This window comes from Myxine glutinosa, chromosome 11 (assembly GCF_964187855.1).
Source record: "Myxine glutinosa chromosome 11, kmMyxGlut1.1, whole genome shotgun sequence".
Classification (NCBI taxonomy): domain Eukaryota; kingdom Metazoa; phylum Chordata; class Myxini; order Myxiniformes; family Myxinidae; genus Myxine; species Myxine glutinosa.
The window spans coordinates 130,782,418-130,796,378 of NC_136271.1; the positions used below are offsets into that span (position 1 = coordinate 130,782,418).

The 13,961-nt window shown below is 44.9% G+C and overlaps 2 protein-coding genes across 9 annotated transcripts in view; one reads left to right on the forward strand and one right to left on the reverse strand.

Annotated features, from left to right (window-relative positions):
* The window catches only part of LOC137436865 (inositol-trisphosphate 3-kinase B), a 33,110-nt gene extending 27,987 nt beyond the window's left edge, over positions 1-5,123 (reverse strand). Inside the window, exons 1-2 of the mRNA XM_068131049.2 lie at positions 5,019-5,123; positions 2,765-3,494 (exon numbers count right to left, since the gene is read on the reverse strand). Of these exons, the coding sequence (XP_067987150.1) occupies positions 2,765-3,169 (405 nt within the window). The 5' untranslated portion in view covers positions 3,170-3,494; positions 5,019-5,123. The remainder of the gene's footprint in view (positions 1-2,764; positions 3,495-5,018) is intronic.
* A 727-nt stretch (positions 5,124-5,850) lies between these two features.
* COQ8B (coenzyme Q8B) overlaps positions 5,851-13,961 on the forward strand; it is a 53,974-nt gene continuing 45,863 nt past the window's right edge. For 3 of the 8 annotated variants that reach the window (XM_068131042.2, XM_078787137.1, XM_068131046.2), the window contains exons 1-2: positions 5,899-5,955; positions 12,277-12,350. The gene's annotated coding sequence lies outside the window, so the exon portion shown is untranslated. Of the gene's footprint in view, positions 5,956-6,065; positions 6,233-12,225; positions 12,351-13,961 lie in introns of those variants that run through there. The other 5 variants (XM_068131043.2, XM_068131045.2, XM_078787136.1 and 2 more) reach the window with 5 other exon arrangements.

The window sequence follows — 13,961 nt, forward strand, 5'->3', positions numbered from 1 at the left end:
CGGAACACAAACCTGTAGTTTTGCAGTGCTGTACTTATCCTTTAGCTCTGAAATTGGCAAGTTGAATGGAATCTCCTCCCGATCGCACATGCAGAAAGAGAAATAAGGTAATTGTTCTAATCTGTCTGCCTGTCCATCAAACAAAATTGAAAATAAATCCCAAAATTTTTTTTCGTTTATAGGTACATGAAAGGACGCAAACACCAGGCACGAATAACTAATTTAACGTGTTGAATAATGTTGTGGAAAAGACGGTGCATCAACGGCGGTAAACATTCAATGCAATGGTTTGCTTTGTTTAATCCAGCCTTTAAAACTTTTTTTTTAAATTGCATTTTAATTATATATTTGAAAAATGTGGAACACAAATCTCGTTGTTGGCACTTCCAGAAACCTTAAGTTTAAATACAGTGCATTCAGAAAGTATTCAGACCCCTTCACTTTTTTCACATTTTGTTATGTTACAGCCTTATGCTGAAATCGTTGAAATAAATTTTTTCCCTCATCAATCTACACTCAATACCCCATAATGACAAAGAGAACAGGATTTTAGAAAGTTTTGCAAATTTATTAAAAATAAAAAACTGAAATATCACATTGACATAAGTATTCATACCCTTTGCTATGACACTTGAAATTTCGCTCAGGTGCCTCCCATTTCTCTTGATCATCTTTGAGATGTTTCCACACCTTGATTGGAGTCCACCTGGGGTAAATTCAATTGATTGGACATGATTTGGAATGGCACACACCTGTCTATATAAGGTCTCACAGCTGACAATGCATATCAGAGCAAAAACCAAGCCATGAGGTCGAAGGAACTGCTTGCAGAGCTCAGAGACAGGATTGTGTCGAGGCACAGATTTTGGGAAGCCGACAGAAAAATTTCTGCTGCATTGAAGGTTCCCAAAAGCACAGTGGCCTCCATAATTCTTAAATGGAAGAAGTTTGGAACAACCAGGATTCTTCCTAGAGCTGGCCGCCCGGCCAAACTGAGCAATCGGGGGAGAAGGGCCTTGGTAACAGAGGTGACCAAGAACCCGATGGTCACTGGCTGAGCTCCAGAGATCCTGTGTGGAGATGGGAGAAACTTCCAGAAGGACAACCATCACTGCAACACTCCACCGATCTGGGCTTTATGGCAGCGTGGCCAGACGGAAGCCAAACAGTTCAATCTTGGTTTCATCAGACCACAGAATCTTGTTTCTCACAGTCTGAGAGTCCTTTAGGTGCTTTTTTGCAAACTTCAAGCGGGCTTTCATGTGTCCTTCACTGAGGAGAGGCTTCCGTCTGGCCACTCTGCCATGAAGCCCAGATCGGTGGAGTGTTGCAGTGATGGTTGTCCTTCTGGAAGTTTCTCCCATCTCCACACAGGATCTCTGGAGCTCAGCCAGTGACCATCGGGTTCTTGGTCACCTCTGTTACCAAGGCCCTTCTCCCCCGATTGCTCAGTTTGGCCGGGCGACCAGCTCTAGGAAGAATCCTGGTTGTTCCAAACTTCTTCCATTTAAGAATTATGGAGGCCACTGTGATCTTGGGAACCTTCAATGCAGCAGAGATTTTTTTTTAGGCTTCCCCAGATCTGTGCCTCGACACAATCCTGTCTCTGAGCTCTGCAAGCAGTTCCTTCGACCTCATGGTTTGGTTTTTGCTCTGATATGCATTGTCAGCTGTGAGACCTTATATAGACAGGTGTTTGCCTTTCCAAATCATGTCCAATCAATTGAATTTACCACAGGTGGACTCCAATCAAGGTATAGAAACATCTCAACGATGATCAAGAGAAATGGGAGGCACCTGAACTAAATTTCAAGTGTCATAGCAAAGGGTCTGAATACTTATGTAAATGTGATATTTCAGTTTTTTTTTAAAAATAAATTTGCAAAACTTTCTAAAATCCTGTTTTCTCTTTGTCATTATGGGGTAATGAGTGTAGATTGATGAGGGAAAAAATGAATATAAACGATTTCAGCATAAGGCTGCAACATAACAAAATGTGAAAAAAGTGAAGGTCTGAATACTTTCTGAATGCACTGTACATTATGCATAAAACAAAGTCACCCCCAAACAAACTCAGATACTATAATTTTTAAAGTGATTCTTCACCTTGAGAGATGGGGTTGAAAATGTACATAGCATAATTTCTCAAAAAGTTATGGGCGGATTCACAATTTTTTGAAATATCATGCTGTATATCGTTTTGGGCCGTATCACTCAATGGTGAAGAATCACTTGTATGTTAAAAAATTCTCGTATTCGGATCTTCAGCAAAATCAAATTGATTCGTCCGTGTCACACACACAACCTGGCTATCAAGTTCCTTCCGTATCCTTCCATAACTTTATAAGATATCGTGCTATATATCGGTTTTAGCCCTATCACACAATGGTGTCGCTTTAAATCTAATTATCACACAAAGAATCACTTTTAAAATTATTGGATCCAGATCTTCACCAAAATCTAATTATTCAGTCCTCGTCAGATACCCAACCTCTCCACCGAATTTCGTCCGAATCTGTCCACAAGTTTTTGAGATATTTTGTTCACAGACCGACAGACAGGAGTGAAAACATAACCTCCATCCACCTTTAGTGGTGGAGGTAACAAGCCTGCTCCTCTCCACCCCCAACAAGTACATACTCCAGGACCCATGCTCTGATCCAATATGCCAATGATATACAAAGAATGATTCATGAAATTCGAGCGTTTGTTTGTCAGTCATTTACAAACAATGAAAATTCAAACATAATTAGGATAAGCTCACCCGCTTCTTTTTGTCTGGACTCATCTGCTGGTACGCAGGAATCTCTAACCTAAAGGGTTCCGAGTCACTGACAACATCCTCTTCAGACTCTTCAAAAGAAGAGGAGAAGCCAGTGGAAGAATTGGACGAATTAGAAAGGGAGCGCACAAGGGGCAACTCATTGAGGGTGGATTCGTTAGAACCATTTGATTGACGTGAAAGGCCACATTCAGTCACAATGAGCTGTGGGATGATGGTGGGAGTTGCCTGACAATCAGTCACAATTAGATTTAGACCGTGCCCTGGGTCCCTAACCCGGCGGGTCTCCTCATGCAGCAATCCGTTCACGCATTCCAACGGCGCCGGGAACCTCTGCTCTTTAGCCGTCGTCATCGCAGCAGGTGGAATCTCCTGCCCAGAATACATGATTCAGGAGCTTGAGGAGAGGCGGCCATTCAGTTGCTTCCTCGCACACCGACAAATGATCAACAGATTGCTCGAAGACGAACACGTCCAAAAATTAATTTGCAGCAGTAATCATATTGGCGAGTGTCATGGGAGACGTTCTTCTGTCTTTGGAAAATTCAAAGGTGACACAACTGGTCTCCTTCACCACCCTGCAGCAAATAAAACTTTCATTCCTTCATTCCAATGTCTCTCACTTTTCAAAAATGGCTTTCTTCTTCATTGTTGGTCAATAGTCTTCATACATATCCAGCATCTTTAGTCAGCAAGTTACCGATTTTACAGCCTGCAAGAAGATCAAAGACATTTGTTTCAATAACAGAGCACAGGAAAATCTTAGAGCAAGTAATAAACGACACAATAATAAATAAATAAGTAAATAACCCAAACATTAGCGTAAACAAAGAATGATGCCTGAAAAACCTGCACGACTGATTTCAAACATTTTATAGGTTACATCTTTCTCGAGCTAAAACGTGTAAAACATTTCAAATTTGGATTTTCCTTTTAAACTCTGGGATTACAAAACACGCGTCCATGGCCAAACTCCCAACAGGTGAAAGGACCAGATGATGAAAGTCCCTCAACCTGCCTTGCATGCCAGTTTTAACATCTGTCAGCATTAGTTTGGTAAGGGGTTGGGGTGACGGATGCGAGGAGTCAGGGGTGACTAGTGCAAGGAGTCAGGGTGACTAGTGCAACGAGTCAGGGTGACTAGTGTGAGGCATTAGGGGTGACTAGTGTGAGCCATTATGGGTGACTAGTGTGAGGCATTAGGGGTGACTAGTGTGAGGCATTAGGGGTGACTAGTGTGAGGCATTAGGGGTGACTAGTGTGAGGCATTAGGGGTGACTAGTCCGAGGAGTCAGGGTGACTACTGCGAGGCATCAGGGTGACTAGTCCGAGGAGTGAGGGTGACTAGTCGGACGAGTCGGGGTGACTAGTCGGACGAGTCAGGGTGACTAGTGCGAGGCATCAGGGTGACTAGTCCGAGGAGTCAGGGTGACTAGTGCGAGGTGTCAGGGTGACTAGTGCGAGGTGTCAGGGTGACTAGTGCGAGGTGTCAGGGTGACTAGTGCGAGGCGTCAGGGTGACGTGCGAGGCGTCAGGGTGACTAGTGCGAGGCGACAGGGTGACTAGTGCGAGGCATCAGGGTGACGTGAGAGGAGTCAGGGTGACTAGTGCGAGGCATCAGGGTGACGTGAGAGGAGTCAGGGTGACGTGAGAGGAGTCAGGGTGACGTGAGAGGAGTCAGGGTGACGTGAGAGGAGTCAGGGTGACGTGAGAGGAGTCAGGGCGACGTGAGAGGCGTCAGGGTGACGTGAGAGGCGTCAGGGTGACGTGAGAGGAGTCAGGGTGACGTGAGAGGAGTCGTCAGGTCAGGGGTGACTGGTGCGAGGAGTCAGATCGACGAAGCGAGGGATTGAGGTTCCGGATACAAAATTTATGCTTTTCATTGAACTTAGTTCCTCTAAGTCTAACAATCAACGTTTGGGACTCATTTCCTGAAAATCTCGTACAAAGGGAAAAACCGAGATTATTACAGATGATCATTGCCTCACAAACATAATCAGTTGATCGTCCACGTCTTAAAAACAACATAATCGGGAAATCAAAGCGACGTCTTAGCAATCAATCATCATCATGGCCTTTCTCTTGGTCTTTTCCTTTTGAGACGCCCGTGTCGAATGCGGGAATAACTTTACACAAAAGCTAACAAACTTCCACGATACAATAACAAAATGTCCATTTTAGTCATTACGAACTCCTCAATTATCCATCTCATCACAGAAATCACACTCGGCGTTACCTCTGATCGTTACACACACACAGAGAGGCCCACAGAGAATAGTGCGATCGCGAACAGCCCGATGGACCGCGGAATCGCTCCTGTGCGTAATCCGCCGGGGCGCGGACCTCCCGCCTCGCGTAGGATTATGGGAGGAGTTTTCTTCGCGCGAGAGGCGTGGCGTACCTGCCTTGTGCACTTCTGTCCAACTCCACTGTTCGACTTATTTATTTTTGACAAAAAATCTGACATTCTTCTTGATCATTTTTTCAAGTGTTATCCTGAGAAGCAGCAGAACTTGTAAGCTTAAATTCTTTCGGATAGAATAACGAGGAAATGTGTTATTTTTGGATAATTCATAGAAAGCAAATGCAAGATTTTTGCCATTGTAATGGATATAATGACAAATCTTAAACTTGTGCTGCTTTTCCACGTAGCCGAAGTGCGGCGGGGACCCAACGTGTCCACATGTGTCCGTGTCCATCACACCGGAAGAGACGTCACGTCACGTCACTCGTAACGCTCTGCCATTTTTGCATTTGAGATAAACTGCGGTATTTTAACACAGAAACCCTCATCGAAAGTGAGTGGCCTTTGATATTGCGAACGGCGAGCTCTGATAGCAAAATAAAAGCAAGTTTAAAAGAAAAAAAATTGTTTGCTGTCTTGAAAAAAATTTTAAAAAAATGTACAGCGTGACGTCATGCGTACTGTGAGTTGTTATTATTTATTTTCCTCTCTCGTCTCTCGAGCACATTTGGTGGAGGAACGATATATTTGAGTTGTTTTCTGTAAAAAGAAAACAAACAAAAAAAACAAGACCACAGCAAAAGGAATTCTTCTTATTCTTCCCGTTGTTGTTTTTAGGACATTGCGTCCTTTCCTTATTTCGCCTCGGGTCACGTGCTTTCGATCAGTGTGCATCATCGCTCCGAGTTTTCAAGCAGCCGTTAAACAGGTGAATTTTATGCTACGTATGGCCTAGAGGTACTAGATTCGCGTCTTAGTTGGCTATGCTAGGTTCGTAATCCCGACCCAGCTATAAATTGTCATTCTGGTGTTTCACAGAGGCAGGGTGATTCTGATTCATCAATGACAATGTTCAATGTGTGCTGTCCATCGGAATTAGTTGGTGGACGCTAAAGATCCCGCGATATCCTTCGTGAAGAGTAGGCGAGCTAACGCTGGCCCACATGAACAAGTTACAAATCCCTGCCATAACTACTGCTGGGAAGGTAATGTCAAACCACCCAGCATGACCCCTGTGAGGGTAGAAAAGATGGTTTTGAATGGGGATTTTTTTTTTTTTTTTTTTTTTGTATACAGGATCGAGGCTCGTAAAAGAGCCAACATTTATCACACAAAAAAATCAAAGACACACAAAAAAAATCAAACAGACACAAAACGTAAGGGGAGCGGTAGACAAGATTGGGAGAGAAGGGGAAGCACACAAACACAACATTTGAGAGCAGGGACATCGGGAGATTTGTGGGAGGGAGAGGGCTTGGGGGGAGGAGGCGTGGGAAAGGGGGGGGGGGGTGTGGGGCGGAGAGAAGTATAAAACACAAGGACACTGCAAGGACTTCCAGGAAAGAAGTTAGTATTTCAAAAAAGTGGATCTGGGGTGAAATTGGTGGGGGTAGAAAAGATCAAGTTTTTTTATGGGGGAGGATGAGAGATGGTGGTGAACAGCTGTTTTAAAGACCCGGAGGGAGGAGTGGGATTGAAGAGAGTGAGGGAGTTTGTTCCAGAGGCGGGAGAAAAGAGGAATGAAGGAGTGAAGGTGAGCAGAGAGTCTTGATTTTGGCAGTTTAACCATAAGATGGTTGCTGGCAGATCTTGTGCAACCTGCAGGAATATTTGGGGGACAGAGCCCAGAGAGAGCTGGGGGAGCAAGGCCTGAGAGGAGTCGATAGAAGACAGAAAGACCACCGACCTGCCTGTGGTGAGTAAGTGAAAGTCCCTCAGAGTTAGCTTCATCGCGGGAGATTCCAATAATTCTGAAAGGTTTGGTTTCAACAGCGTGAAGCCGAGCTAGGTGTGAGGCAGGAGCACCGGCCCAGAGGGGAGAATCGCATTCCATTGAGCTGCGGATGAAAGCCTTGTATGTGGTGAGGAGCTCAGGTGTGCCAAGGAAGGACTTCGCACGACGGAGGATGCCCAGTCGGCGCTTGGCTTTGGAGGCCAGATTGGAAATGTGGCTTTCCCAGGAAAGATCATGGCAGATGGTGAGACCCAAAAGCTTGAGTGACAGAACTTCTTGGAGAGGATTGTTCAGATAGTAGATGGGAGGGTTGTCCAGTCGGTCTTTTCGGAGAGACATAGTAAGAGTGATATTTGTCAGGATTGAAAGACGTCTTCCACTTGTTTTCCCAGTCTGTGATTTTGTCCAGGTCTACAGAGAGTGAGGAGGCTGCAGACTGCCGATCTGAGGGATGAGGAATGGAGCGGCAGAGAGTGGAGTCATCAGCAAAGAGGTAGAGAGGATTTTCAAGAGAGTCAGAGAGATCATTGATGAAGACCAGAAAAAGCACAGGGCCCAGAACACTGCCTTGGGGAACTCCAGCCTGAACAGGAAGGGGAGATGAGAGAAACCCATACAGGGCCACACGTTGACTACGACTAGAGAGGAAGTCCGCAAACCTTGCGTGGAGAGTTCCATGGATGCCATAGGAGGAGAGTTTGGTGAGCAGTGCGGGGTGCCAGACCGTATCGAAGGCACGTGATATGTCAAGGGAGACAGCTCTAATTTCCTGTTTGGCATTGAGGACCTCCATCCATTGTTGAGACAGCAGAAGCAGCATGTCCAGAGTGGAGTGACCTGGCCTGAAACCAAATTGATGGTCAGAGATCAAGCCATTGGAGAAGAGGAAAGATTTCATATCCAAAGCAATGATGGATTCCATGACTTTGCTGATAATTGGGAGAAGGCTGATTGGTCTGTAGTTGCAAGGATCTGTTTTGCACATTTTTTGTGTAAAGCGGTGATGTTGGCTGATTTCTAAGCTGATGGCAGATGACCTTGAGTAAAAGAGAGGGTGAAGAGAACAGAGAGAGGGAGTGAAAGAGCGGCAGAGTAGGTTTTTAGGACCCGTGGGCTGATGCCGTCAGGACCAGTTGCAGAATCAGAGTCGAGGGTAGGCAGAAACTTCTCCACCTTGTCAGGAGAAAAGGACACAGAGTCCAGGAGCGGCTGGGTACGACTGGGTACGGTGGGTACAGAGAGGGATGGGTTTGGGACACAAGATTTAGAGGCAAACACAGAGTTGGGGCATTCAGCTTTTTCACGAGCGGTGTCAGCTGTGTAGCCGTTTGAGGTAAGGGAGGGGATGGAGGGGGAACAAACACCAGAAACCGATTTGACCAGATGCCACTAGTATTTGGAATAGGGAGACAGGTTTGGGAGTTCAGTCTTGAGAGAGGAGAGATATTGTTTCCTGGCTCTCCTGAGGGTGGACACACACTTGTTTCAGGCTTTGTGAAAGGAAATGAGATTTTCTTCCGTTGGATTTGCTTTCTCGGAGGCGAAGGCAAGTTTGTTCTGGGCAACTGCCTCACCACAAGATTCCGTGAACCATGGACGGGAGGAAGGGTATGACAACTGAAGACGAGATGGGATAAATCTGTGCATGAGAGAGAGCAATTTACTTTGGAAGAATTCCCAGGATGAGTTGATGTCAGAGGCGGTAGAGATGGGAGACCAGTCCAGATGATTGATGGCTGCTTGAAGACCGTGCCAGTTGGCCTGAGTGAAATGCCAGACTCGTCGACGCTGAGGAGGCTCTCTGAGAATGGTCAGAGAGATGTCCACTTTGACAAGCACATGATCAGATGAGCCGATTGGAGCAGAAGAAGAGCATCAGACATTTTCAGGGAAGTTAGTCAAAACCAAGTCTAGAAGAGAAGCTTCTCCGTTGATTGAGATCCGGGTCGGGAAATTGACAGATTGTGTCAGTCCCAGTGAGTCGCAGAAGTCCTTTGCTGAGGAGCCATGGCTGGTGAGAGAGGTACCCACACCCAGCCAACTGGCATGGTGACAATTTAAATCACCACAAATGAGGAAGAGAGAGTTGGGATTAGTAGATAGAAGTTGATACATATTATCAGACTGCGAGATGTAGATGGAGTCATCACTGTTTGGCGGACGGTACAACACATATGAACAAAAGGTGGGAGCGAAGGGGAAGCCTTAGCCAGAGGTACTCCTTGGGGTGAGGTGGAGAGAGGGCAGTGCAGGGTGAGTGAGGAAGAGTGTTTTTGATAAATATAGCAACCCCACCTCCAGGACGAGGCTCAGGTCTATCATACCGGAGGAGGGAGTAACCCGGGAGAGATATTAAGGAATCAGGGACATCATGAAGGAGGAGAGTTTCTGTTAAGCAGATCAAGTCTGGTTTGACAGAAGCAACCTGTATGGAGAGATCAGTCAAGTTTGAGCGAAGGCCCCAGATGTTTGAGCTCCATACCGTTAATGAAGAGGCAGGGGGAGCATCGGATACAGAACAGGGGAGGGAGGGGTTGTTTTTTTTGGAATGAATTGATTTGGTGAGCGAGTCGAAATCAACCTTTTAAAGAAGAAGAAGAAGAAGAAGAAAAAAGTGTTATAACATACGACAGAATACAGCACTTCAGGGGAAAGTTTAAACATTTTAAAATTGAACAGTGAAAACTATCTGGGGGAATGGGGTGAAACACGTGGTCGAAGAACGAACAAACAAATAAGAGCAAAGAAGGAAATTTTTATTTTTTATTTTTTATTTTTGAGTTAAGATTTTATACAAGGAAGTATGGGGTGAAAAGACTGGGGGAAAAACTGAGAGAACGAAAGTAAAGAGCACAATCGACCACAGAGAGAAAACAAAGCCTCAAGGTAGGAAGCTTAAAGAACTAGGCCACAATTAACACGGTACGAAATAATCGACTATTTTATACAGGTATGAAAGATTAACACCGAGAATCTTCTGAGGGACACACTATAGGTACACACACGTAAGATAAATGCAGTTTCGACAAAAATACAATTGTGAACAAAATTACTTAACTTCGATCGTGTGGAGAGTGTGGACAGCTTCGAAAAACCGTGACCTCCCCGGCAAGATCTTGCGAGATCTCCCAATGAGGGATGATCGCAGATGTGGCTTGAAGACTTGGAGGGAAGGATGAGATGGAAGAGGATATTGAAGTTGGTTCCACATGGGGGGGTAGGGGGGTAGGTGTGGAAGAGGTACAAATTACAAATGAGTGTAATTCACCTGTGTTCAATGAGTGTGGAGTCCAGGTCTTTAAAACAGCTGTTCACCACCATCTCTTATCCAAAACCTTGACCCTCATCCAAAACCTTGATCTTTTCTCGCCCTGTTAATTCACCCCAGATCCACTTTTCTGAAATACCGACTTCTTTCCTGGAAGTCCTAGCAGTGTCCATGTGTTTTATACCTCTCCCACACCCCCCCCCAACCCCTCTCCCTTCCCATGCCAACCCCCCCCCCCAAAGCCCTCTCCCTCCCACAGCTCTCCCGATGTCCCTGTTCTCTACTGTTGTACCTGTGTGCTTCCCTCTCTCTCTCCATCTTGTCTCCCGCTCCCTTTATCATGTTTTATGTGTCAGTTTGTTTTTTTGTGATTAATGTTAGCTCTTACACGAGCCTCGATCTTGTATGCAAAAAAATAAATAAAAGGTGAACAGTGATCCTGAATTTAGGTAGGTTCACCAGAATAGGGTTGATGGTGGACTTTGTGTGCCCTGCAGAAATCTGGGGAGAGGTGGGGAGGGGGACACATGTGGTATAAGACAGAGAGACCATCTACCTGTCTGTGATGGCGAAGTGAAGGGTCCATATGCTCAGCTACATCCCAAGAGATACCAATAATTTTGAAGGCCTTGGCTTCCATGGCATCAAGCTGAGAAAGATGTGAGGCAGGTGCAGTGGCGTCGTGATGGTTTGTGGCATTCAGGGCGGAGGTCAAAAATGGCGCCTCCTGCAGGCACTAACGAAGTCAGAAATTTATATTGAGGGGGCCATATGAAAGAGCTCTAAGCTTCCCCAGCGGGCTCAGCAGCAGAGCCCTGGAACCTGCTCAAAATGAGAATGGATTTATGATCTCCTGAGATGATTAGGCTTATTAACTACAAAGAATCCAGAAGAATTCCTATGTTTCTCAACATGCGCCATGTTGAGGTGCATAGAGCAGTTTAATATGTCCTTCCATGACATTATATTCCTATTACAAATTAAATAATAAAAACAATGATAACATTGTAACAAAGCATTTATTAATACTAATAATATTAACAGCAATAAAAATATTCGTACCATTTGGCGATAATAAAACAAAAGTGTAATCCCCGCCCAGGTCGAAGCAGACCTGGGCTTGGTGAAAGGTAAACTAATGCTGAAGCAGTAGAGCAGGCAGGTATTCTACCCAGTCCGTTAACAAAAACGACATCAAACATGCATGCAGCATGGTGTGGTATTTCTATGCAGCATGGTGTGGTATTTCTATGGCCTAGAGACTGGAGCTGATGAGAAAGAGCAGTAGAGGAAGGCAAGGAAGTTAAAGAACTCCCTTGACGCGTGATCCTGGCCGTCGCTGATTGGGACATTCACCGTGAGGTATCTAGATTTGATCGACGTAATTACATAACACACGTCCAACAGTTACACCCCTCCATCCCTTGGGCCAATGGGCGATCTCCATGTTACCGAGTTACCGAGGGTTTGCCAGACAGTACTTTCGAAAAGAGACAGTGACATTTGTCAGGATTGAAAGATATATTCCTAACCAGCTTGTGATTTTGGCAAGGTGTGAAGAGAAGGTAAAGTCCGCAGCCTGGTTGTCTGAAGGATGAGGGATGTCACGGCAGATGGTGGAGTCATCAGCAAATCGATAAAGAGGATTTTCCATCAGCAAATAGATAAAGAAGATCTCAGAGGATCAGAGAGATTGTTAAAGTACAGTGAGACAAAATTTTCAGTGGACTTTTTCAGACATTTTCAGACTTTCAGTTTCAGACGGGACTTTTTCAGTTTATTCCGCAGTTGTTTAAACAGTAGAATGAAAATTTTAATGTTCATTCCAGTAGCAGTTTGCCATATGTCCCTCCACTATGTGTATTTGAGTGCACACGATCTTTGTACGGTTGTTCTGCAAAGCTGCACGAGTACATTAACACGAATGTAAGAAAGTGTAAACTATTCGGGTGCTGACGATTTATTCTCCGTGGAAGGATCCAGGTTGATGGAAATGGTACGAGGTGTGGTGTTTGTGCCACCTGCAGCGTTACTTGGACGTGGAGAGAGCCGAGTTTGAAGCGCAATTGCACGCTGCTTGGGCACGTGGTCTACAGAGGAGGTTGGTTTGAATCAAACCACGTTGACATGCACATATTTTGCTTTTCGACTGAACATACAATATCAGGTGAATGACACGATAACAAGTTTGCTGCTCCATATTCTGGTCGGCGTGTGAACCCTGAAGCAGCCTGTAGGTTCTGATTATAACCACCTTTAGAGGCCATTTTTCCCCGCAAGGCGGGGGTTGGCCTTTTTCGGGGACCGTGGTTGTTGTTGTTTTTCGGTCCCCTTTTTGAAGCAATGTTTTACGGCCGGATGCCCTTCCTGGCGCCAACCCTTTTTGCCGCCTTTAACGACAAGCAAGGAACTGTCTGATTATAAAACTGTTAAAATGGTATTCCACTGGTGGGTTAGTAAGCTCTGTGGTCTTGTTTCTTGGGCAGCTCTCCCATTTGAAATGTACCGTATTTTCCGGTGTATCAACCGCACCCCCGATTTTCGACTTCAAAAAAAGAAAAAAGAAAAATCATATTTTCGAGGGGAAAAAAAAAAAATCAGGAAAATTTAAAAAAGAGAAGAGAATAAATAAATAAAATGGAAAGCGAAATATGATGAAAGGAAAGAGAAACTGAAGACAGAGAAAGAGTGAAAATACATGAAATGAGTTGAAAGAAAATAAAAAAAACATAATTATTCTTTCTTGCCAATGTGGGGCCCTGAAAAGGGCCGTTGGGTTTAGTCTCTAAAATCCGAAGAAGTCCTCGTCATCTGCCCCTCATCGCCTTCTTCTTCTTCGGCATCGTCTCCAGCGTCTGCTTGTTAGTCCGCCAGCGTCTAATGACGGACTCGTCGATTCCGAAGTGTCGGCCGGCCGCCCGATTACTAAACTCTTCTGCGAACCTGCAGGCACGGAGCTTGAAAGCTGCTGTGAATGATCGCGGTGCCATCTCGTGGTCTTGGTCAGGATAGAAGCGAATGGTGAAGCTTGGTCTTGGTCAGGATAGAAGCGAATGGTGAATCTTGGTCTTGATAGCTCGAACAGGATAGAATGAATGGTGAAACTCCCCGTTGACCTCTCCGTTTTATACATTCGCCCAACCCATGCGGCGGCATCAAAGCCGACTTCAATAGGTATACCGCGGCGTTGGTTAGACAATAGGTACGTCATAATGTCCCATGCAAAACATCCGGTTTACCATGTTGACGCTTTTGTTTTGTGACTTAATCCTGTCTTTATTTAGCACACTCTATTCACTATGTGACCTGTCATTCAAAGAGGACTAGTGAAAGTACGCATTTTCACAAACACGCATAGAAAAATCAAATATTACAAACTTCAAACTTTCTTGTATTTTGACTGGCAGCAGTAATCGGCGTTGAACCTACCTTAGTAACGTAATTGACGATCATTCATCATTGTATCCCCGCAACCCCAAAGTAATATAAAGATTACGTCCCGTTGATATGACAGTTTTTCAATGCACAAATTTTTCTGTTACTGTGTATCAACCGCACCCCCTTTTTTAGGGTTTTCCCATCGGTAAAAAACCACGGTTGATACACCGGAAAATACGGTAACAATAAATCTTAATTTCATGGTATTGTTTCTGGAGGTCCACATGGTCTGACTGTGGCACAGAGATTGCGCACTTTCCTTTGATATTGTATT